This window comes from Trichosurus vulpecula, chromosome 5, assembly GCF_011100635.1.
Source record: "Trichosurus vulpecula isolate mTriVul1 chromosome 5, mTriVul1.pri, whole genome shotgun sequence".
In the NCBI taxonomy this organism is placed as follows: domain Eukaryota; kingdom Metazoa; phylum Chordata; class Mammalia; order Diprotodontia; family Phalangeridae; genus Trichosurus; species Trichosurus vulpecula.
Window position 1 is genome coordinate 109,764,920 of NC_050577.1, and position 26,430 is coordinate 109,791,349.

Below are 26,430 nucleotides of genomic sequence, written 5' to 3' on the forward strand. Positions count from 1 at the left end.
CCTGCTCTGGAAATAGCCTTGCAATGAGAAGGGATTGTGTAGGAATTGGAATGAAAATACCAAGGAAATAGAAGAAATGGTCAACGTCTTTGACTTCAGAAAATGCACCTACAACTTTACTAAATAATACCAAGTGATGGTCGTGATCTTAGTGAGGACAAGGAACTGCAGAGGCATTGTGGATAGTAGGCTAGACTTGCAATCAAGAAGACCAGATTTTGAATCTTGTCTTGGATACTTAATAGCTAGATGGGCAAGTCTCAGCCTCACTGTTCTAATCTGTAAAAATGAGAGCCTTTGGGTTGTTGTAAAAATAAAATGAGATTTAAAATGCTTTGCAAACCTTAAAGCATAATATAAATGTTAGCTATTATATGTAGTCTAAACCATAGTACTTATGACCTAACTTAATGCACATGTAGTTTGCTCTTTGCGCTATCCTCACACCTCAGTGAAGTTAGTTGTATATATACTCTAAACAACAAAGCAGGTGCTATAGATGAAGGCTGCCAGAGAAAGGAAAGGCAAAAGCCTGCTATTTCAAAAACACAGTTTTTACAGGAGAAAACCCAGATTCCTTGAGTGGTGGTGGCATAAAAGTACACTGGGACTGAGCCAAAGACTGGTTTGTTCTGCTTCCAGAACACACTTGTCAGGGATTGTTGTACCCCTATCAAATATTGTTCAGCAGGAGCATGGCACCGTGGAAAGAGAATTGGCTTTGGAGCCAGAGGACTTTGGGAAAAACCCTCCCTTTGTCACTTATTGCTAGTGTAACTTTAGGCAAGTTATTGAACCTTTCTGGCTTCACTTTCCTCATCTGAAAAACTAGTGGCTAGATGACCTATGAGGTCTGTTCAGCCTGTCTGACCACAGGTCTGACTGAAGCTGCAAGGTGTTGGCTACTTTAGGGGGTCCAATACTATCCTAAACAGTCAATAATAATTTTAAAATGTTATGGAGAATTTCTGGGACACATCTAAGATTTCAAGGCAAATCAGGTTGACTTGAAATAAGAACTCTTTGAATCTAAATAATGGAAAGAGAATTAGACTTAAAGGTGGTGAGATCTGAGGTTCAAGTCCTGGCTCCAGTATTTATTAGCTATGTGAACATGGGGAGATTATTTGGAAACTCCATGAGCCTCCTCTTACTCATGTGTAAAATGGGTTAATAATGACATGGCACTCCCTACCCCAGAGGGACATTCTGAAGAGAGCAATTTTGAAACTAACTTAAAACTTAAGTGTCAACACTGCTAAGTGTGACCTGAACTATATTAAAATGCAACTGGGAAATATTTAACAAAATAAATAAAAATACAGTAGAACATAGATAATATTAACATGTGGTTTTCTAAGTCATATGCAGCACATAGGGATCTTTGCATATGGTGTAGTGGCCCCTTTTTCTTTTCAGTTTGCCACTGCTTCTTTAAAGTATTATGTAGATGTGAGTTGTTATTTGTCTTTAAAAGGTTATTTTAGGAAAAAGTTGTGCATAGCAGATTTGCAGCTTCATGTACAATCATCTTTTTTAGTGTACTATGTTGTGGAAATGCTTGCTTTATTCCATAAATAAAAAACAAAATTTAATAAAGTGAAAAAAAGGTTATTTTGAAGGCATCATCTCCCCCAATCACATGAATGTAGAATTGTATTGTCAGCTTGTCTTGGGAAATCCAGAATGAGAATGGAGGGGAAATCTTGATTCTTTTGTCTTTGTCGGGCAGGGAGAATGTGAGAAATAACCTGTGGTTCCTATACCCATGTGTATATGCTTGCTGTAACAAGAATGTTTGTGTCATCAGAAAGAGGACTTATTGAATGTCATTATAAGCCAAATCCCCTAAGATTAGCTAACTATGATTGCAGAGTATTTCATACATATCATCTTCTTTGAGCCTCAGAAGCTAAGGCCTCCCACTACACAGAGCAATGTTCTGAGGTAGGTAGTGGATTGTAATTACTATTTTGCAGATAAGCAAATGGTGGTTAAGAGAGGTCCAATGATTTGTCCCACTGTCGCGACTGATAAGCATCATGCCTGGGAGTTGAACCTCAGCCTTCTGACTCTGTCTAGTCGCATTTCCATTCTATTACACTATTTCTCTTTATGATCAATGTATAATTTATTCATTAATTATGATAAATTTCCAGGTCCTATGTAAATATTTGGTTGATATTTGGTACGTTGATATTACTGAATATTGTTCCATTAGGTAAGCCTGTACCCTGTGTTTGAAAAACTTTTGGCTAGACAGATATTTTCACTGTTATAATATTTACCGTTATGCGATATGACTCATATGTCGTGCTTTCAGACACATTTCTATGTTGCCCAAGGGTTGGGATGCAAAGCCCACTCAGGGCTAAGGGAGCAAGGGATGTCAAAACTCAGAAGGATGCCAATGCCAGTGAGAGTCTGATTCTACAAAGGGCCTTTTCAGGTACTTTTAACTGTGACCAGTTGGTTGTGAGTGGGCTGGGTAAGGAGTGGGAAGTTGGTGGAGGCCTTGCCCCTCCTCTTAGGGCAGTCTGTGTTCTAGTCAGACTTGGCTATGAGCCAGAAATATAAGTTGATCTCTTGCACCTTTCACCCTCTTTGAATCTACGTGCCATCTCTTTGCTTGTCACGCCATTTCTTCCTCATCTTGCTTTATGAAAATCCTTTTTGCTCCAGCTCACATGCCCCATCCTTCATGAAAGAGACAAATTCTATCTTCTATGGAAGGTTTTTCCCCCAGTTCTCTCCACCACCACCCCCATCTGCTAGAGCCCTCTCCCTTTTAGATACCTTCCATCAATTCCAAATGTATCTTTCATTTACCAGCAGCAATTTTCTCCCCTAGCACTTAGCACAGGCCTGGCACATTATAAGCATTTAATATATACTTATTGACTGAAAGATTGACTGATGAAGCCTTAGCCCATTCCCCAGCTCTTCTTCCTCAAGTTTTCTTAGATCTCTCTGTCTTGACTTTCCTTTTTGTCTTCCCAAAGTAAAGGCATGACCATAGTACTAAACAGCTCATGAAACTTCAGTGCCTCCCAATCATATCTAATATAAAATAGGTACTACTTTCCTTGACGTTGAAAGCCGTCACGGTCTGGCTCAAGTTTGTTTTTATAAACTCATTTCGTAGTGTTACTCCAAATGACATCACCCCATAAATTGATCTCCAGACTCTGTGTCTGCCCCCTACTTCTGTGCTTGTCATAGACTGTCATGCCTGGAATGGAATTCTTCCTCACTTCTATCCACTTCTTAGAAACCTTAGCTTCTTCTGAGGTCTAACTCTGCTGTTGAAAATCTGAGACCTGGGAAAACTTTAGCATAAAAAGGCCAAGGCCTTCCACTGCAGCCAGGGCCATCGCCAGTCTTCCTGACCTGTCTTGCCACTGGACTCTGATGTCTCTGGAGGAGAGAGTGCCGCTGATGCCTCTGCACAACTCTGCCTCACTTAAATCCAATTCACTTTCAAATCAAGACATCATCCTGTGATGTCATTGGTCCTCTTCAAGAATGAAGGATCACCACCACCACCACCACCATCACCACCACTACCACCACCACCACCACTACTACCACTACCAACAACAATAACAATCTGCTGTCACTTACTAGAGGAGGCTTTTCTTCATCTCCTTAGTTGTCTTTATTTACTCCCTTCTCAAATGAGTATGTGTTTACTTTTCTGCATACCTGTCACATGCTTCAACCCACAACTTTGTAAAATGTGAGCTCACTAAGAGTAGGAATTCATTTGGGCTTTGCATTTGTATTCTCATCATCTAGCCTAGTGTCTTACATTGAATTGTTTTTTCTGTTTTTGCTCCCTTCCCTCACCTATATTATAAACTCCTTTTAGGTAGGAATTATGTCTTTTTCTTCCTTTTTTACTTTCCCATAGGTCACAATAGAGTACCTTAAGTGATTCTCAGTAACTCATATTGCTATACCAATCAAATCTATATCCTGAATTGCGCAAGATGGAAATTCTTGAAAGGTTGGTAGAAGGGACTTCAAAAGCTTTCTTTCATGACTTGACTTTCTGATAATTTTGTTCTTCTAAAAGTGGATAAGATAATAAAAGCAAATTTTATCCTGGATATGAATCTCATGAAGAAGAAGGAGCTGGTTGTTGGGTTGGTATTATTGCAAATGTCTGAAGGAGTTAAACCATGAAGCTCCAGGGGTAAAAGTCCAAATTGCCAGACAAAAAAGAAGCAATGATCAGAGGGGAAACAAAAACGGTTACCTCCAGGTTTCAAGGGAGTTACTCATTTATAATTATGCCTGCTCTACTGATACCATGTGTTTTAGTAAACTTGATGTGCTTCCTTCACGTTGGGAATGACATTTGGACTGACAGCGTTCTTTGTTTGCTGTTTGGGTATTGTTGCAAGGTATAGCTTTTGACTCCTTTCCCATTGTGATTGCTCATTAGCTGGCCTAAAAATGGATGGGACCATGGCGGCAGCTGTCGATGTCATTCCCAAAGAGCTTTAATCCCAGCTTCCTCTGCTGTTTCCCTGTGTACCCTTCCCTATCAGAAGGCCTCCTCCAACCCAGGGAATTGTGAAAAACACATCAACACCAAACAAAAAACCCAGATTCTAAATACAGGCTCCCTTTCCTTTGCCTCCTCTCCCTCCTGTTGCTATTTCTAAAAAAAGGGACCTCTTCCTGACAGGTAGGGAGATAACATAATTTGGCTGCTGCTACTCAGGTTAGTTCAGGAACAAGATTGGGGAAACAAAGTCTCAGTGCTGGGATTGGCTTAAAGTGGGTTATGAAACTAGGGCATCTTATCTTTAGAAACCTTGAATGAGAAGTCAGGGGCAGGAAGGGTTTTTTTTTTTTTTTAATGTGTGTGTTCTCATTTCAGCCCTCTTTCAGGTGGTAAGCCCAAGGAGACCTGAGCTTGCTTTTCAGGCTTTGGGCCCTGACTTTTCTGTCACTAGCACTTTTGACATCAGAATGGATTACATGGCCAGCTAACCAGACCCTTATGGATAGGGCCCTGATGAGTAGAGCTTCTACAAGATGGGTGTGACCTTTGTGACCTAAGTGAACTGAGCTGCCATATTGGGGGAGGGGAGAATGAGAGGATGAGAGGTGGGACATAAGGTCACTTGGTCGCTCTTCCACTCATTCATCACCACAGGCTAATAGGGAAATCTCTAGATCTTGAGGGGCAGCAAGGTAGAGCAGTGCCACGCCTGAAGTCAGGAAGACTCATCTTCATGAGTTCAAATCTGGCCTTAGACACTGACTGGCTGTGTGACCCTGGGCAAGTCACTTTAACTCTGTTTGCCCCAGTTTCTTCATCTGTAAAATGAGCTGGAGAAGGAAATGGCAAACCACTCCAGTATCTATCTTTGCCAAGAAAACCACAAATGGGGTCACGGAGACTCAGACAGCACTGAACAACTAGGTCCTAAAGCTGCAAAGTCCCTCAAACACATCACTGGGACCAATTTCCTGCTTTTCAGGCAGGAATTCCTAAGCATTTGCATTATATATTGAATCAGTCAACCAATCAGCAAGCATTTACTAACCACATTGAGATGAAAAGATAAAAACATCCTCTGCCCTCAGGGAGTTTGCATTTCTGTCAGAATGTTTTAGGAAACTAGCTATTTTTTGCAATAAAAAAAAGAGTTCTTATGTAGAGTTTCCGTGTTTAGAAAATAAATATGGCATAGTCAAACGACACTAGAGAGCAGATATAGGGGAAAGGGCATTGGGCTTGGAGTCCTGAGAGATCTGGGTTTGAATCAAGCATCTGATGCTTACTATGTGATCATAGCCACCTTCCGTTCCTGGTATAATGTGCCTGAGAGGGAACTACTGTTTGACGCATAAGAGCTTGAAACCTACTGTACATATAAAGTGTTTTAAACAGTTCAAACAGGACAGTGTCAAATAAAAGTCAAATATCATTATTAATTCATTTAGACTATATCCAGAGACTTTTGAGCTGGAAAAGAACATAGAGATCAGCTATTCCAACATCCTCACTTTACAAATGAAGAAACTGCAGCCCAGCATAGTGAAGGGACATGTTTATCATGGGACAGTGAGTAATAAGCAGGGCTGGCATTCAGACAAGGCCCTCTGACACCAAATGTCATGTTCTTTCCACGATTCCATGTGTGTTCTCTCAAGTCAGAAATTCCATGTCTCAATAAAAGTTATTGCCAAAGATCCATTTTGTAATTCTTTTCCCATCAGTAAACAAATAAAAACTATTTCCGAAGCTTTTAATTAGTCATGTACATTTCTTATGAGCGTAATAAAGCCAAATTTCAGTCTCGTCTCTTCTATTTCTTGTTTTTTTTTTTTTGTAGGGTATTTTTGTAAGCAGCTAGTTGGCACAGTAGACAGTATTGGCTCTGGAACCAGAAAGACCTTAGTTTGAATCTCACCTCAGACTCTAGCTGGATAACCCTGAATATGTCACTTATCCTCTCCTAGCCTCAGTTTCCTCATCTGTAAAGTGGGAACAATAATAGAATCTACCTCACAGGGGTTGTTGTAAGCATCAAAGGAGATATATGTAAAATGCTTTGAAATCCTTAAAGTGCTATATAAATTCTTTTTATATATATATATATTTAGTTTTCAGCATTGATTTTTGCAAGAGTTTGAATTACAAATTTTCTCCCCTTTTCTACCCTCCCCACCACTCCAAGATGGCGTATATTCTGGTTGCCCTGTTCCCCAGTCAGCCCTCCCTTCTGTCACCCCACTCCCCTCCCATCCCTTTTTCCCTTCCGTTCTTGTAGGGCAAGATAAATTTCTACACCCCATTGCCTGTGTAACTTATTTTCTAGTTGCATGAAACAAAATTTTTGTTTTTGTTTTTGAACATCTGTTTTTAAAACTTTGAGTTCCACAAGAAAGAATCCAAAATCTGAGACTGAATCTGGGTGCGTTTTCGCTGCCTGGCCATGTTCCCAGCCAACTAACTTGACCCTTGAGTTTTTCAGTGGGGTATGACTACTTGTAGACTAAAGAGTTCTATGTTCCACGCTTGGGGGGATGCGCCAGCTCTGCCACACCAGCACTCCTCCTTCCCCAAGAACCCCCAACCCGGACTGGACTTAGATCTTCAGCAGGCTCTTCACTCCTGCTCTGATTTGCCACTTAATTCCTCCCACCAGGTGTACCTGGGGCGTGAAGCAACTGCAGCTGTACTTCTGTAGCTGCCCCACCTCTGCTGCCCCCGGGGTGGTAGCCAACGGTGAAATCCTTCCATTCCTGCAGCTTTTCCCACTAACCTTCTCTGTTGTCTTTGGTGTTTGTGGGTTGAGAAGTCTGGTAACTGCTGCAGCTCACTGATTCAGGGTGCTAGGGCACGCTCCGCCCGGCTCCTCGTCTGGTTGGTCCGAGACGCTCTGCTCCCAGCTCCGTGTGGGATAGACCTCACCCAGAGACCATCCAGGCTGTTCTGGGCTGGAGCCCTGCTTCCCTCTGCTGTTTTGTGGGTTCTGCAGTTCTAGAATTGGTTCAGAGCCTTTTTTATCGTGCTAGTCCCTGCTTTCCAGCTGCCATCTTGGCTCCGCCCCTCTTTTCAGTGCTATATAAATTCTTGCTGCTGCTGTTACTACTACTACGACTACCATCACCATATAAGGAGGAATGAATTCACTACTACCGCTTGTTTTACATATGAGGAAACTCAGACAAACAGAGTTAAGTGACTTGCCCAGGGTCCCACAAGCTAATAAGTGTCTGCAGCCAAATTTGAACTCAGGTCTTCCTGATCCTAGGCCCGGTACTTTATCCATTGTCCCACCTAGCTGACCTTCATCTGCTTACAGCTCTACATGATATCTAAAAAAATGCAATAGTTATTCATAGTGACTTCCTGTGTCAGCAATGGTAGGGACAGTGATACATGTGTGTGTTTGAGGGCATTAGGGGAAGGGCAAGGATGTGTACACATATATGGATTTATATGGATAAGTCTATGGATGCTTGTGTACAAGAATCCCAAATAGATATATTAAAGAAAGATGATTTTTCATTTAAAAAAAAAAAGGATTGAGGATAAGGTCCCAGTAAGCTGGCCTACGGGTTTTAAGGCTATCTTAATAAATCATCAGTTGCTTGACAAGAGGCAAGGGGGCAGAGATTTTTAAAGTTAAAATGTTAGGAGCTATTTCTAATTGAAAGTTAGACTGAAACCTTAGCTCTTATGTCTTGAGTTCCTCCTATAATCCAAAGGGGAATCATAATTTAATTACAAAGATGCAACTTTACTTGCAACCTTTCAAGAGAATCTCTCTAGGCTAAAGCTAGGTTCAGGTATATTCATTCCCTTCCTCTTCTTTTTATTCCTTCTTTCTTTACTCCCTCCTACCCTCTTTTCCTTCCTTCTTTTCTTTGTCTTTGTATTCGTCTTTGTCTTTCTTCTACAACTGTCCTATAGACCAGGGGTATCCGTGCTATCTGGATCATACAACCCTATCAGTAAAACATTTTTGAGCCTCTCTCCAATATGTGTACACGTATATGTGTAAGGTTAATGGGGAATAGGATCTTCCCCACCCATCAATAGGCCTCACATGGAGTTCATTGAGGGAAGCTTACTTGCATGTAGGAAGGCTTGCATACCTTTTGTTAATTTCTAATTAGGCACTGAGCCTAAAGAGTATATATTTTGAGAGGTGAGCTTTTGCTTTGCTTGCTTATGAGAAAGACGTGATTTCCTGGTCGAGACTCTGAGGGGCCGTATGTTTAGAGCTCTCCAACTCCTCAGAGGTAAAAGCTCTCTTGATTCAGTGAATGTAAAGCTTTGATTCATGCAGTAGAGCCCTGTATGTTGGTCTTTATTTCTCTCTGCATTTTTTCTGGTTAATTAAAGAAGATTGTTGACCCCTGAAACATCTGTCTTTCCTAGTAAAGCAGATAAAAGAACTTGCACTAGCAGCCATCCTGGGTATGCCAGTGTGGTTGCCATTACAATATGTAAAGCATTTGCATGTATTTCTGTACTAATAATTATGTCTATTAGAGGTGTCAAATGCACTGTGGCTGCAACACCCCCTAGCGATGGCTTAATTAGATTAAAATGTAATTGGGAAATATTTAATGAAATAAATGAAATACAGTAGAATATAGATAACCTTAATGGATGGTTGTCTGAGTCAACATGTAGCTGTCACGGATCCTTCAAAAAGGTTTAGTAAATCCTGTTTCTATTTGAGTTTGACATCACTGATATGGGTTACATAATTTACTGCAAATAGAAGTTTTAAAGGGATGAGATAGGAATGAAATAATACTTGATCCTCTGTTTAGTAAAGAGCCAGTGGTATTTATTGAATAATGGAGTGATATGGTCAGATCTGCTCACTTTGCAAAGTCACTTTGGCAGCTATGTAAGAAGATGAATTTGAGAGGGGAGGGACTTGAGGAAGGGAGACCATTCAGGAAGTTTTGGCAACAGTTAAGGTGAGAGTTGATGAGGGTTTGAACCAGGGTGGTATCTGGGGGGGTAGAGAGAAGGGCCTGGATAAAAGAGAAACAGAGGAAAAGTGGATAAAATTTGACAACTGATTAGTTATATTGGTGGGTGAGAGTGAGGGTTTAAAGATGATATTGAAGTTGAGAAAACTTGGGTGATTGCAGGGAGGTGGTGTTCTCAATGGTGAAAAGATGTTGGAAGCTGCTGAGTTTGTAAAGTCATGTCATCTGTGATGCAGATCATAATACACTATGCTGGCTCATCCCAGATGCTTCACTCTGTCTCACCCAAAACAAAAAATGTGCCATTATTATTTACCAGTCACAGACCCCAGGCCAAGAATCTAGTCTTCAAGGAGGTGCCTATCACAGCCATGAGGTGATCTTCAGGGCAAGGTCAAGGGGAGGACTGAGGCCACAACTTCCCAGTCAGTCAGCCCATTGGCTGTTGTTGTTGTTTAGTCGTTTCAGTCATGTTTGACTCTTCATGACCTCATTTGGGGTTTTCTTGGAAAACTCAGCTCATTTTATGGATGAAGAAACTGAACCAAAGAGGGTTAAGTGACTTGCCCAGGGTCACACAGCTAGGAAGTGTCTGAGGCCACATTTGAACTTGGGTCTTCTTGACTTCCGGTCTGGCACTCTATCCACTGTGCCACCTAGCTGTCCTTAACTAATGAATAAGGACTTATTAAGCAACTTCTCTGTGCCAGGCACTGTACTAGGTATGAGGGATGGAAATACAAAGAATGAAACAATTCCTACTCTCAAGAAACGTATATTCTAATGGCAAAGACAATAAATGCATATATAAATATATACAGAATAAATAAAAAGTGATTAAATATTAATGAATACAAATTAATTAAATATAAGGTAGTTAGGCAGGGAAGTATGGGCAGCTAAGTATTATAGTAGATAGAGTGCCAGACCCGGAGTCAGAAAGACCTGAGTTCAAATTCAGTCAGACACTTAGTAGCTGTGTTACCCTGGGCAGTTCACTTAACCTTGTTTGCCTTAGTTTCCTCATCTATAAAATGAGCTGGAGAAGAGAATGGCAAACCAGTCCAGGATCTTTGCCAAGAAAACCCCAAATGGGGTCATGAAGAGTTGGACACAACTGAAATGATTGAACAACAACAACACAGTTAGGGCATTAGCTGTTGGGGAGAATAGGAAAAGCTTCAGAAGGATCATTTCAGGACAAGTCCAATGAGCTGACCTAGATCTTTTAAGTGGTATTTTTATATAAATTTAAAAAAAATTTTTGTATATCATCAGTTGCTTGACTTAAATACTGGAGTTAAAGAGAAGAGGTAAGGAGGCAGTCATACTTCTGTCAGCCAAGTACCATTCAGTGGGAAGGTAGGGAAGGGCAAAGGAAAATGGAAGTCATCTTCGACATGATAGCTGTATGATTGAGGATCTATTAAAGTTAAAGGAGAGGATTTACAAACTAGTCGGCACCAACACAGAATATATGCAGAAGGATTACTAATGATGCTATCAAGTCACCTCTTCCATTATCACCACCACCATCACTGCTACCATCACAGCTGCTGCCACCACCACCACGTCGCAGTGTTGCATTTACTTTTTAAAGTTAAAATGTTGGGACTCATTGCAATGGTGGTTAGGCACTATTTGAAGGAAGAGAGTGATTCTGTGAGATGAAGGTGAGAAGAGAGCTTATTCCAGGCATGAGGAATGGGTAGTATAAACGCACACAGGTGGGAGATGAAGTTTTGTGTTTGTGGAACAGAGAGAGAAGCCTAGTTCTGCTGGATCACAGAGTGAAGAGCTGGGGCTCATATGGGGAAGGTCGACTGGGGACAGGTTGTGAAGGGCTTTAAACGTGAAACAGAAGGACTCTTATTTTACCCGGGAGGCAATAGGGATCTGCTAGAGTTAATGGAGTAGGGAAATGACATGGTCAGATCCCAATGACACTTGCACAGCTGCTCTGGATAGCAATTAGCTTGGGTTATAACGATCCTCAGAGGCTCAGAAGGGGGGAACCAGGGAGCTGATACAGCGGATTGAGAGAAAGGCTGGTGGATTGTTGGAGGATAAGGGTAGGTGGGATTGAGTTGGAGACCGCTGCTTGGATTGGCTGTCACAGTGAGAGTTGGATGCAATCTGTCTTCCCATCCTCCAACTGGTTAATCAGATTCTGGTCCTCATTTTGGAAGGTTGAGAAGAGGGACCCTTCTGAAAATGCACTGTGAATCTTCATGGAAAATTTTGTAAATAATGATGTGGCAGCGGTGGTGATGGGGATCATGATGGTGATAATGGAAGAGATGACTTGATAGCATCATTAATACTCATTCTGTATATATTCTGTCCTTCTTGTGTTGGTGCAGATGAGTCATCTAGCTTGTAAGCTCTTTTCCTAGAACTTTAAGGGAACATCAGTCGTAGAGCAATCATGTCCAAGATGGCTGCCCTTTTTCCTTGCCTCCGTTGCCCTTGGTGCTTAGTTCACAGACGTACCATTGCAAACTTAGTTGATAGATAATGCATTTAAGCAGGTAAGTGATGCAGTGCTACAGCACTGGACCTCAAGTCAGAAGAATCAAGTTCAAATCTGGCTTCAGATACTTACCAGCTATGTGACCCTGGGCAAGTCACTTTGCCTCTGTCTCAGTTTCCTCAACTCTAAAATGGGCATAATAACAGCATCTATCTCACAGGATCAAATGAGATAGATTATATTTGTAAAGCACTTAGGGTGCCTAACATATAGTAGGCGTTATATAAGTGCTTACTGTAATGCCAAGCTAAATTCTTGGTTTACAAATACAAACAAACAAACCCAATCCCTATCTCTAGGAGCTTACATTCTAATGAAGGAAGATAGTATATAAATGGGAGCTGGAAAGGGTGTGGTGGTAAATTACTTATCCGGGGCCAGGCTGCTGACTAGGAAGTGAGAGAAGCCTGGAGAGCAAAGCCTCAGTGAAGTGAGCATGGCCTGAGGGCCTCATGAAATGGTGCTTAATTGGAAGGATGAGTCCTTGGTCCCCGGGCCAGAGACCCACCAATCAGAAGAGAGAGCTGCTGGGTGGAGGCATCTTCACTTTGATATGGCTATTGGAGGGTAGTGAAGAAGTCCACAAAACATAGAATGGAGGTCCATCTAGACTTAGGATATTTATTGGTTCTCCTCCTTAGATGACATCCCTATAATCAATTTCTTCTATTTGGGGTGAGACTTTTAGAAGCATAAATGAATAGGAAACCTGGAATCTTAGAGTTGAAGGGGACATTAGAGATTGTCTAGTTCAATCCATACTTTGTCTTGGCTACAATATCTGTAAGAAGTGGTCATCCAGCTTCTGTTGTACTTGAGGACCTCCAGTGACAGGGCACTGAATATTCCTTAAGGCAGCCTATTCAGTTTTTGGACAAGTTTTTTTGTTAGAGCTTGACCCCAAATCTCTGTCTTTCTCCTCATTCCTTCCTCTCCCCACTGCCTCCCTCCTTCCTCTCCCCCTCCCTCCCTCCCTTCTTTCCTTCTTTCCTCCCTCCCTCTCTCCCTCCCTTTTTCCTTCCCTCCTTTCTTTTTTTGATACTTACACCAGTTGGTTTCAGTTATCTCCTCTATGACCAAGCAGCAAAAAGTCTCGTTGTACTTCTACATGACAACCTTTCAAATATTTGAAGACAGTTAACATATCCCTGCTAAGCTTTCTCTTTTTGAGGCTAAACACATCCAGTTGTAGGAGTGAGAGGAGACTTCTTTTAAATGAGAGAATAATCTAAAGTCTTTCCAAATGCGAGTTTGATATCTAAATTCAAATTGCTTGAAGGCATATATGGCTTTTTATCAAACTTGGAGGTGACATGAAACAGGGATAGCTAAAGGATTGATGACAGAATGTAGAGGCAAAAAGATCTTAAAAGGCTACAATATAGATGACATCTCTACTAACATGCAGTTTAATAGTTAAATGTGAATTATTATTGAGTCCAAGAAAATAAACTTTTTAGGTCTAGGATTGGAGGGGTATGCTTGGATATCAGTTGATGAGAGAATATTTCTGGGTTTTAATATACTGTAAGCTCAACATGAGCCTGCAGTGTGATAGGTCAGCCACCCAAAGCTAATGCAGCTTTAGACTACATACACAATAGAGTATAGTACCCACAGTGTAGTATCTACAAATTTATTGACAGGTAAATTTGTAGCATCGTGTACAGTTCCAGGCATCATATTTTAGGAAGAACAGTGACAAATGAGTTCATCCAGAGAAGTCTGACCAGGATGATGAGGGGACTTGAAACCATATTGTACAAGGATTAATGGAAGAAGTAGATGAGTTTTCATCAAGAGAAGAGAAACTTGGGGGAAACACATAATTGTTGTCTTTAATTGTTTGAAGGGCTGTCAAATGGAGGAAAGATTAAATGTGTTCTGCTTGGTTTTGGAGCTGACAGAATGGAAGTTGTAGAAAATCAGATGTCAAGGAAGAACTTTTCAGAAATCAGGGTAATCCAGATGTAGACTGAGCCACCCTAGGAAGGAATGAGCTCCTCATCACTGCAGCTGTTCACGTAGAGGCACGATGGCCCCTGCTGTGCTGTTATTAAAGAGGGTCCTAGTTTAGATCTAGGTTTTCCTAGATGACCTTCAAAGTCATTTCAGACTTTGAGATCTTACAATCCTGTGAAATTCTTCAACAAAAGCATCAATATATCATTCTGTTGTTCAGTTGTATCTGACTCTTTGCAACCATATTTGGGTGTTTCCTTGGCAGAGATATTGGAGTGGTTTACCATTTCATTTTCCAGCCAATTTTAAAGATGGAAAAACTGAGGCAAACGGGGTTAAGTGACTTGCCCAGAATCACATAGCTGGGAAGTGTCTGAGGCCACATTTGAACTCAAAAAGATGAGCATTTCTGACTTCAGGCCTAGCACTCTATCCACTATGCCACCCTACCCCCGCTGAAGTTCAGCCTCCTTATTTTATCGATGAGAAAATGGGGCTCAGGCAAATTAAGTGACTTGTCCACCACCACATAGCTATCATCAGAGGGGATGAGCCCAGGTGTACCAACTCCAGAGACTGTGTTCTTCCTGCTGTAGCCCGTTGCTTCCACAATCCAAATGAATGTGAGTTTGACAACTTGATAATTGCAGGAGAGCAAGGCTAATGGCCCTATAGTAAAAATCTAGTTCCTTTCTTAAACCTAGAAAATGAGTTTGTTTAAAAAAAGAAAGGTATCTACTTTTAGAAATATGAATTTAAGTTATGTTTTCACTTCTATAAGGTGAGAAAATGTTTCATCCTTGACCAAACTTCTGGAACCTGAATGAGAATGGGTTCTGCTAGGAAAACCATAGTGTTATCACATGTACATTTTGTGGGTGGGTTAGGTTCAAGATGGCTCAGGCACTGGGTCTAGAATCAGGAAGAGTGACTCCTCTTTGTGAATTCAAATTTAGCCTCAGATGCTCCTTAGCTGTGTGACCCTGGGCAAGTTACTAAACGCTGTTTGCCTTAGTTTCCTCATATGTAAAATGAGCTAGAGAAGGAAATGGCAAACCACTCCCATATCCTTGCCACAGAAACCCCAAATGGGGTCACAAAGAGTTGGACACAACTGAACAAAAACAACAGTAGCAGTTCCATGGTGAGCAGCATGAGAAAAAATGTGAAATTTGGAGGATGTGGATTTGGGTTCAAATTCTGACTTGTTACTTAGTACCCTGAGACCTTGGATAACCTTTCTGATCCTGAGTTTGTAAAAAAGAAGGGTTTAGACTACTTAACATCTCAGGTTCTTTTGGACTTTAAATCCATGATCCTATGACATGTCATCATAAAGAAATGAGACTGATTTTCTTGGACAGTTTATAGAATCATTCTCATAATTTTACAGTATATTTTATAGAATTATTTTTGTTCAAGAAGCTTAGTTCTTTTTTTCAGGTAGCAGGCCTGATTCAGCTTTTGAGCAGGAGTATATAAATTGCTGATGTTTAGTAGCTGTGACCAATTTTTTCATGGTCTCAGATTTCTACTTAGCAAGATGTAAGAAGGAATTTACTTCAGTGGAACCCCAACACTTTAAAACAGTTCACATGGCACTTCAAAGACCTTTCACACATATTTTGGACAGTAGAATCTCACAGTTCTAATAGCTGTCCTTCTCTTCAGGTTGGAACAGATCCAAGTATTTTGAAGGAGCAGTGAAAGCTTACAGTTTAGGATGAATTGAGGAAATACCCATTTGACTTAGTAACTGCAGACCATTTCTAAGGAGATACAGGGTTGTTGCTATTTTAAATTGAACACCATTTGGTTAATCTAGTGGTTCAAGATAGCATTGTCAGGTAAATGTTGCCTTTCTCCTTAGGGCGAGTTCTTTTTTGTGTCATGGACAAACTTGAGTAGTCTGGTGAAGCCTACAGAATGCTTCTCAGAATAATATTTTTAAATGCATAAAATAAATTATGTAAGATTATAAAAGAAACCATTTATATTGAAATACAGTTGTCAAAATAATTTTTAAAGAAGGTTCTAGCATCCCAGGTTAAGAACCTTTGCCGTAGGGGGCTTGCTTTAATGGACAGGTAAGAAAGTTTGGTTAATAGCCAATTACATGTCTTAAAATTTAGATGCTATCAAAGTGCTTGAAAAGTCTCTTTAAACATCATTCCTGTAAGATATTTTACATTATGCAGTATCAACAGGAATTTGCTAGGCAAAGTCAAATGAATCCATTCACCTTTTGAATTGTGACAGGTTCCGAATTAGTGAGGCCCACATGAATGTGCTAATGACAGATTCCATTAATCCTTTATACATGTGGTTAAAAATACCACTATTCCTAAAGAGAAAACATCTTAGGGGCCTAGGGCTATTTCTGTCCCAAATCAACACAGCCCTCCAGCCCAACAGATTTGTATTTCTTCCTTCCCCTTTCCAGAATTTTGGAAGAAACAAGTCTAGCAATTTTGTTTTGTGGTCATGTAAGCACTTTCCCATTCATTAACTTTTTTCGTTTTAAAATAAAGGTTAGATTTGAATTTTTTTACTCTTAGTTCTCATGCCTGCATCTCCCCTCATCCCCTGAAAGGAAAAACCAAAATAAAACTGGTCTTTTCTCTCCAGGAGAATGCTGTGAATGGAGAACACCTGTGGCTGGAGACCAATGTCTCAGGAGACCTGTGTTACCTCGGGGAGGAAAACTGTCAAGTCAAGTTTGCAGTGAGTGTTAGCCTCCTACTTTCCTGATGTCTTTGCAATTTTTTTTTTCTGGAAGAATAGTTATGAGACTGTTTGATCAGATAGGTAGGAAGGGTTTTCTTTCCTTATATTCCAAGAAGCATTTTAACAACCCTGTCTGGAAAAAGGGTGGCCATTGCTTGTCTCCTGGACTATAAAGGGTAAGGATAAGGATACAGTTCCCCAATCAATATAACAACATAGTATTCAAGAATTGAGGTCAACATTTATGATTTGATTATGTAGCATCTTGTTTTCTACCCTTTCTTTTTGTGACTAAATCAATTAGGAGTCATGGCGGGTGGAGAGAGAACAGAGCAGAGTGGAATTACTTGGTCAGAGACCCTCCACTTGAACAAACACATAGACAGAATTTTTCTGTGTCTGGGTCCATGGTAGGGTGAGATGTGAGTATATGTCTGTGCTATATATAGTATATGTGCTGTATGTTAGGGTGAAGGGGAGAAAATGGCTCAACGGGAACTGAGGAGAAGTACCAATTTACCAGACACTTTGTAACTTCTGATAGGCAAACACGTATGTGGTGACATTATGATACAAATGAAGGGAATGATGTGCTACACAAATGCCTGTGCTTGAATGAGTTTTAATTGTCATCACATTCCATGGAAAAGGACATGGTTCCTTTAAAAGAACGTACTCTTTGTTGAAGAACGACTTATAAATGTCACAGGGGAGCTGTAATCCTTAATGTCTAATTAATAATATATAGAATTATGCATATTCAAACTATTGATCAGAAAAAGATGTAGAGAAAGCTTAGACTAAATTACTCAGAGGAAGAGAGGGCAACATTCCTTTCTGTATGGGAAAAAAGACAAATACCAGGATGTCTGGTATTGTAACAAATGATATCATTTCTCTCTTCTTGGCAATAAGGACAGAAGAAAAAGTGGGGAAGGGAGAGAAGAGAGGGAAGTTCTTATTTTTCTACTAATTTCTAAGTGGAGGCTAAGCCCTTCCTTCCTGGAGGAGTCAAAGATGGTAGTACGAGAAAATCAACAAATGTTTTTGATGTCTGGATACTCTGAAGTTCCATAAAATTGAAGCTGGAGCAAGAGCTGTATATATCTAGTAAAGACTTTGATTTTGAGTTAATAGATATGTGGGGAGGTTAGATCTACTCAGGTCTGGGGAGGAATGAGAATTAGTGTAGACTTGTTTCATTAATCTTAAGAAGGTCAGCTAGGTGGCCAAATGGATAGAGTACCAGGCCTGTAGTCAGGAAGACCTGAGTTCAAATCCAGATTGAGACACATGCTAACTATGTAACTCTGAGCAAGTCATTTAACCTCTTTTTGTTTCAGTTCTCTTATCTGTAAAATGGGGATAATAAACATCTATCTCCCAAGGTTGTTGTGAGGATCAAATGAGATAATGTTTGTAAAACTTTTACCATAGTCCCTGTACACAGTAGATGTTTATTGAGTCCTTCCTTCCTTCCTTTTAAAAGCTAGTAAATGAAATTTCTATTTTACTTAGAGTTTTGTATTTCTTCAAATCTTGCTTCATGTAGTGCATTCTATTTAAATACAGTGTTTTTTCATGTTTAGGCTTTTTAATTCTAGTACATACTTATATTTTTTAAATTTTAAGAAGCACACCTAATTGGGGGAAAATGTTATTTTCAGTTAATCAATTCTATGGGAAGCCTAGTTATTTGGCCCACCTTCAAAACAGCAACTAACGCCTGGCAACAGTTTACTCCAAATGTAAGATAGGTACCTAGAAGGAATTAAATAACTTCATTTGCCTTGGCTTTGTAAATTAGGCAGTAAGAAAATATTTTGGCAGATCCGGGGTGGAGCCATAATGATGGCTGGAAAGCAGGGACTTCCCTAAAGCTCTCCCCTGAGACCCTCCAAACACCTATGAAAATGGCTCTGAACAAATTCTAGAACTGCAGAACCCAGGAAATAGCAGAGGGAAGCAGGGCTCCAGCCCAGGACAGCCTGGAAGGTCTCTAGGTAAGGTCTATCGCACCATGCTGGGAGCAGAATGGAGCAGAGCCCAGTGTGGGCTGCGCCTGGACCAACCAGACTGGGAGCTGGGCGGAACAGCCCTAGCACCCTGAATCAGTGAGCTGTGGCCATTACCAGACTTCTCAACCCACAAATGCCAAAGACAAGACAGAAGGTTAGTGGGAAAAGTTGCGGGGGACAGAGTGAAAGGAGTTCGTGGTTCAGCCACCACCCCAGGGGTGGTGGAGGTGGTGTAGCTCTGAGGCTGCTTACAGAGCTACAGCTGCAGTTGCTTCTGGCCCCAGGCCCACCTGGTGGGAGGAATTAAGTGGTAGATCAGAGCAGGAGTGCAGAGCCTGCTTAGATCTGAGTTGAGGTCCAGGTTGGCGGTTCTTGGGGGAGGAGGAGTGCTGGTGTGGCAGAGCTTGCTGTGTAGAAATAGCTCTGAAAACAACAGCACAGCCGCTCAACCTTGGGATAAAGTACTCTCTATTCTACAAGCAGTCATAGCCCAACAAAAAGCTCAAGGGTCAAGTACTTGGCTGGGAACATGAACAGGCAGTGAAAACGGGCTCGGATTCAGACGTGGACTTTGGAATCTTTCTTTGGTGACAAAGAAGACCAAAACATACAGCCAGAAGAAGTCAACAAAGTCAAAGAGCCTATATCAAAAACCTCCAAGAAAAACATGAACTGGTCTCAGGCCATTCAACAAGGATTTGGAAAAACAAGTTAGAGAAGTAGAGGAAAAATTGGGAAGAGAAATGAGAGTGATTCGAGAAAACCATGAAAAACAAGTCAACGACTTGCTAAAGGAGACCAAAAAAATACTGAAGAAAGTAACACCTTAAAAAATAGACTAACTCAAATGGCAAAAGAGCTCCAAAAAACCAAAGAGGAGAAGAATGCCTTGAAAGGCAGAATTAGCCAAATGGAAAAGGAGGTCCAAAAAACCACTGAAGGAAATACTACTTTAAAAATTAGATTGGAGCAAGTGGAAGCTGGTGACTTTGTGGGAAATCAAGATATTATAAAACAGAACCAAAGGAATGAAAAAAATGGAAAACAATGTGAAATATCTCATTGGAAAAACCACTGACCTGGAAAATAGATCCAGGGGAGAGAATTTAAAAATTATTGGACTACCTGAAAGCCATGATCAAAAAAAGAGCCTAGATATCATCTTTCAAGAAATTATCAAGGAGAACTGCCTTGATATTCTAGAGCCACAGGGCAAAATAGAAATTGAAAGAATCCATCGATCGCCTCCTCAAATAGATCCCAGAAAGAAATCTCCCAGGAATATTGTCGCCAAATTCCAGAGCTCCCAGATCAAGGAGAAAATACTGTACGCAGCCAGAAAGAAACAAGATCTAGCAGCTTCTTCATTAAGGGATCAAAGGGCTTGGAGTACGATATTCTGGAGGTCAATGGAGCTAGGATTAAAACCAAGAATCACCTAACCAGCAAAACTGAGTATCATGCTCCAAGGCAAAATATGGATTTTCAATAAAATAGAGGACTTTCAAAGCTTTCTCAGTGAAAAGACCAGAGCTGAATAGAAAATTTGACTTTTAAACACAAGAATCAAGCGAAGCATAAAAAGGTAAACAAGAAAGAAATCATAAGGGACTTACTAAAGTTGAACTGTTTTGTTTACATTCCTACATGGAAAGATGATGTGTATAATTCATGAGACCTCAGTGTTAGGGTAGTGGAAGGGAATACACACACACACACACACACACACACACACACACACACACACACATATGAAAGAGAGCGAGAGAGAGCAAGCAAGAGAGAGAGAGAGAGAGAGAGAGAGAGAGAGAGAGAGAACAGGGTAAGTTGAATATGAAGGGATGATATCTAAAAAAATCAAATATTAAGGGGTGAGAGAGGAATATATTGAGAGAGGGAGAAAGGGAGATATAGAATGGGGTAAATTATCTCACATAAAAGTGGCAAGAAAAAGCAGTTCTGTAGGAAGGGAAGAGGGGGCAGGTAGGGGGAATGAGTGAATCTTGCTCTCATTGGATTTGACCTGAGGAGGGATTAATTTACACACTCGATTGGGTGTCTTACCCCACAGGAAAGAAGGAGGAAGGAGATAAAAAGGGGGGATGATAGAAGAGAGGGCAGATAGGACGAGGAGGTAATCAAAAGCAAACACTTTTGAAAAGGGACAGGGTCAAGGGAGAAAATTGAATAAAGGGGGATAGGATAGGAAGGAGCAAAATATAGCTAGTCTTTCACAACATGAGTATTGTGGAAGGGTTTTGCATAATGATACACATGTGGCCTATGTTGAATTGCTTCCCTTTTTAGGGAGGGTGGGTAGGGAGGGAAGAGGGGAAAGAATATGGAACTCAAAGTTTTAAAAGCAGATGTTCAAAAAAAAGTTTTTACATGCAACTAGGAAATACGATATACAGGCAATGGGGCATAGAAAGCTATCTTGCCCTACAAGAAAGTAAGGGAAAAGGGGATTGGGGGGGGGATTGGGGTGACAGAAAGGAGGGCTGACTGGAGAATGGGGTAATCAGAATATATGCCATCTTGGAATGGGGGTGAGGGTAGAAATGGGGAGAAAATTTGTAATTCAAACTCTTGTGAAATCAATGCTGAAAACTAAAAATATTAAATAAATAATAATTTAAAAAGAGAAAATAGTTTATAAAACATAAAGTACTATGAGAAGTAGTATGGCATTAGGGGAAGGGTTTTGGCCTCGGAGTAAGGAAGACCTGGGTTCAAATCCTACGTCTGACATATATTGGTTTATAACTCCAGGTAAATTATCTAACGTCTTAGGGCCCATGACAGTTGCAAAACAGGTGCCAATATGCATTTGCAGAGGGAATATCCTCACTGGACATTTTCCATACCAACAATATCACAGGTCACTTTAAGAAAAAGAAAAAAAAACAAAACCTTTGTGTCAATTGTCGTTATTAAAGATTTATTATGAGTGAAAAGCTCTAAACTGGCTTTACTCGATCCCTGAGGGCAGGATTAGGAGCACAGGGTAGAAATGGCAAAAAGGTAAATATCAGCTTGAAGTAAGAAAAAGCTTCTTGAGAACTGGAGCTACCCATAAGTGGTAGGGGATGCCTCCAGAGGTGGTGGGTTCCTCCTAACTAGAAGCCTTCAATAACAGGCTGGATGATGTTTCTCAGGTATGATGTAGAGAATGTTCTTGGTTAGCAATGGATTGAACTAGATGACCTTGGTGGTCCCTTCCAGTTCCACGATTTTGATTCTCTTGTCATTATTCATGTTAGCAGTGTCATAAATCTAGTCCTGTAAAGGGCCAGAAAATGGCACATAGGGACATGTTTGGTTTTGTTGCATTTTTGAATTGCTCTTGGCTGATCAATTGTGAAAGGAGCTTGGAGAGCTCTTATTCCTTTTTAGTAAAGTTCCTTTGTGGATAGTTTCTTGGGCAAGAGTGCCCCTTTCAACACATGTGCCCCATGCCCTAACAAATTCCATCTACAATCTGTAGATCTATGTTTCTCTGGAATTGGGAAAAAAGTTCAGAAATAGCTAAAAAGAAAGTCCTATTAGCTTTGCTTTCTCTAAATTCCATATTATGTACCCACTTTAGATTTGCTTCAAAAACAAAATGGCCATTATGATGTAGTGGCAAGAATACTGATCAACTCAGGGAATTGCACTGATTCTATTTCCATCTTTACCACTTACTGGATCATCTTTTGAAAACCACTTCAGTCTCATAGATCCTTATTTTTCTGGCTGGCAGATGAGGAGGATTGGCTCAAAGTGCCTCTAAGGTACTTTCTGGTTTTATGATCTTTTCCTTAAAGGACAGATCTTTAATGAACTCATCAGAGGAGACTAAGCAAGTTCATTTGATCCAGTTACACATCTGTGTCTTCCTGTCTTTTTCTTAACGGTGTCATAGGATCATACATTTAGAGCTGAAATGGACCGCGGAGACCACTGAATACAACTGCCTCATTTTACAGATAAGGATACTGAGAACTAGGCAGGGGGGTGGGGGAGGGCGGAGGGGAGGGGAGGGGAGGGTAAGTCATTTGTCCAGGATCACATAGCTAATAAGTGTCTGAAGCAGGATGTAAACTCAAGTCTTCCTGAATCACAGCCATCACCTCAGCCACTGCACCACCTGGCTTCCACTGTGTAAAATATAACTTTAGTAGAAGGGTGTGGTTTATTTTAACAAGGATATTCTTTGGATGTAGAGGATTAATACCTTCATTTTTCCTGGAAAAATAACTTAATAGCTTGATTCTCATTCCTTAAACATTATATATTTGTTATAAATGGTGATAGCCACCGAGAACTAGGAATTTTTGCACCAGAGTCAAGAGGCAAGAAAGTTAATGATAGGGAAGCAGACAGACACCCTAGGTCCTAGTGTGAGGAGACCTCAGCACTGAAGATCACTTGGTAACTTTCAATTTAACAAGCATTTAAGTGCATTCTACTGCAAGACACTGTGCTAAGCATCAGAGATCCAAAGGCAGTAAGATCATAGACTTAGAGCTGGAAGGGGCTTCAAAGGTCCTATAGTCTAACTCCATCATTTGGCCACAGGGAGCTCATGTTTTGACAGTTACAGCATGTAAGCAGATAACTACCTAATATTTAAAGAACTAACAAATAGGACAATCAGTAAAGGCTTCCCGTAGAATGCCTGGATGGTAAACTGATGCAGCTCTAGGATCAGGACCAAATATGCTGCTTGGAGTTTATGGTCTCCCATGGCATCCATCCACTGGAGAAGGCATAGTAATCTGTTTATGTTCCGTTAGAGTATGAGCTCCTTGAGGACAGGGACTATTTTTGTCTTTCTTTGTATCCCTGGCACTTAGCAAGGTACCTGACACATAGTAAGTGCCTAATGAATGTTTATGGACTTGACTTATATTAGTTTGGCAACAGATGGTATCTTAGATTAGTCACTGTTCTTTTCATAGCTAGTTATGGTTAGTACTTTCTAGGCTTAGAGCTGCAAGTCTATATATATATGTGTATGTATATATATATATATGCAAGACATATATTGACAGTGTTGTGATGACACTACCCTTATATCCCTTTTTGTTGCTTTTTTCATGATCCAGGTGCGCAGGAAACATGTTTCCATAAGGAAATCTAATTGTGGGCTCACATGGACCAGGAATCTTCCTAGGGAAATGGGCCACAAAGAATGCAGTTAGGATTTCTGTCTCTCTGGCTTTTTGCTTTTACTCTTGAGTAATTCTGATAAAATCTCCAAAAATAGAGCTTAGGTATGGCTGCTGCCTAAGGTTTTTTTTTTTCCTTAGGAGTGATTTTCCCCTTAACCTAGCTCTCTTCCCCTTCCCCTTCCTTCCCTTTCTCTTTCACCTCCTGTCATTCTCCTCTCCCCTCCCTTTCCCCTTTCTTTCTCTAGTCTTCCTCTTCTTCTTAAAACACCTCCTGGTGGGTAGTTGGCACCTAACTGAGACTTCTGAACTTTCTTTTCAAGTCTGGAAATGTCGTCTTTCTAGAAACAATGGGCATTGACCTGTGCTTGGGGAAGGAAACAGAAAGATAGCCAGGGATTCAGGCTCACTCAGGCAAGTATACATTCCTTCTCCCATGTACTTGTAGTCACAAATTGCTATTGCCTGTTGAGGATGGGGAAAAGGAGAGAAAAAAATCCCCTCCCTCCATGTACCCTTACTAGAAAGGAAAGGACTAAAAGGTTCTTGCAAAGAGTACCAAATGAGAAGACTCAAAAGAAAGTGCTATTTCCATAGCTCACATGGAGGGTACATCCTTCTGGTTCACAAGCATGCTCTAGCTTGACTTTCTATGGAAATCAGCTTTTACATGAGACCTTATAGGGTACAGTCAGGTAATACTGTGCCATTCCTGAAAAGAACATGTCTTGCTGTGTCATTAGAGCAAATTTTGCCTGTTTTAGCAAGGATCCAGAGCCTCCGTCCAGCTCCATGGGAGGTGAGCCTTTGTGCATACCTTGGAATTTCAGAAAGTAGACTGAGGGTACTCAATTGATTAGGAGTTTCTCTGATCAACTTCCTGCTACATATCTGTACCACAAGTAACTGTGTTAGGTTTGGCCCTTTGAGAACTGGGACATAGCTCCAAATTACTATTGGTCCTATGACAGACTGTTGAGTTGTGCTCTCTTATTCTCTATCCCAACAGGATACCTAGATTGGGGCTCAGCCCTCTCCTAAGGAAAGATCCCAAGCCTTGGTACAGCAGCTATTTGCTCTTGTCCAAAAAACCACCAGACTTGGCTCTGTTTACTAACCATTTATTGGCCCTGGCTCGCTTCCTTTTTGATTTTAGGATTGTAAAAGCCTTCTCTCTCCTGATTTACCAGAGTAATGCCTTCATCTCAATTTTGGTGGGGTTTTTTTTAGAACACCAGGCAGTAACTCACAGTAACAAGTAAACAAACCACTTTTGGACAAGGTAGTAATAATGCAGGTATTTATATAACTATCCCAATTAAGACCTAGGAATGGATGCTCAGGTACCGCTCCCAAATTCCTTTGCTTATATTGCTCCCTGTGCCTCAATTCCATTACCGTGACTATTCCATCAATTGAATACCTGCTCATCTTTTAAAACCCAACTCAAAATGTCATTTCCTCCTGGAAGCTTTTAATGATGATGGTGTTTCCCCCATGGATCTCATTTAAAACATGTTTGTATCTCTCTGATGAACTTACTATATATTATGTTGTATTGCAATTATTTGTGTGGTATACTGGATTAAGGCCAACCTCAGAATCAGGAAGGCCTGGCCCAACTCCTGCCTTAGGTATATATATGCGCGTGTGTGTCTCTCTCTCTCTATATATGTATGTATGTATATATGTGTGTATATATGTGTGTACATATATACAAATATACACATATATACATACACACACATATATACATACATATACATACACACATACATACACACATACACATACATATATACATACATATACATACATATATATACACACATATATACACACACACACACACACACACACACGCACATATATATATGTATATATGTATATATGTATTACTTAACCTCTCAGTCTTCCAGGCAACTCTCCAAGACCCAAAGTTATAGAGGACTTATTAGTCTGACTTGGTGGAGGGAATTTGCACATTGGGAGTTATGAACACAGGCGAAATCACAGATCTGAACCTCACCACCCAATGTTATTTGTATATATGCCAAGATTCCTTATAGTATTATAGGCCAATATTCTTTACACAGTTCCCTGAGAATAGAGACTGGGGCATAGTGGATAGAGAGCCAGCCTTAAAGTCAGGAAGACCTGGATTCATGTTCTGCTTTTGACATGTACTGTTTTTGTTATCCTGAGCAAGTGCCTTAACCTCTCAATGCACTAGGTGACACTCTAAGAATATAAAATGCAGAGCAGGTGCAGCTTGTATTGGCAGAGAGAGTTTTTTCATCTGGGACATCAGTTGTACCAATGAAATCTCAAGTCTAGTCCTTATTCCTATCCCCAGTCCCTAAAGCTTTAGCATAAAATATTTGTTAAGCAAATGATTGATAAATATTGTAGTGTTCAGTGCTAGAGATGTAGTGAAATTAAAAGCTGACACAAGTAGAACATCATATACTATGACCTGAAGGTGTGGTTGGGTTCTTTTTTATCATCTGGAAAGAGGAGGAGATGATTACTCCTGGTGGTGGGAGAAGGA

The 26,430-nt window shown here is 40.6% G+C and overlaps 1 protein-coding gene across 1 annotated transcript in view; it reads left to right on the plus strand.

Annotated features, from left to right (window-relative positions):
* DGKI (diacylglycerol kinase iota) overlaps window positions 1-26,430 on the plus strand; it is a 569,495-nt gene that overhangs the window by 161,029 nt on the left and 382,036 nt on the right. Inside the window, 1 exon segment of the mRNA XM_036761364.1 lies at window positions 16,607-16,702. Coding sequence (XP_036617259.1) covers window positions 16,607-16,702 — 96 coding nt within the window.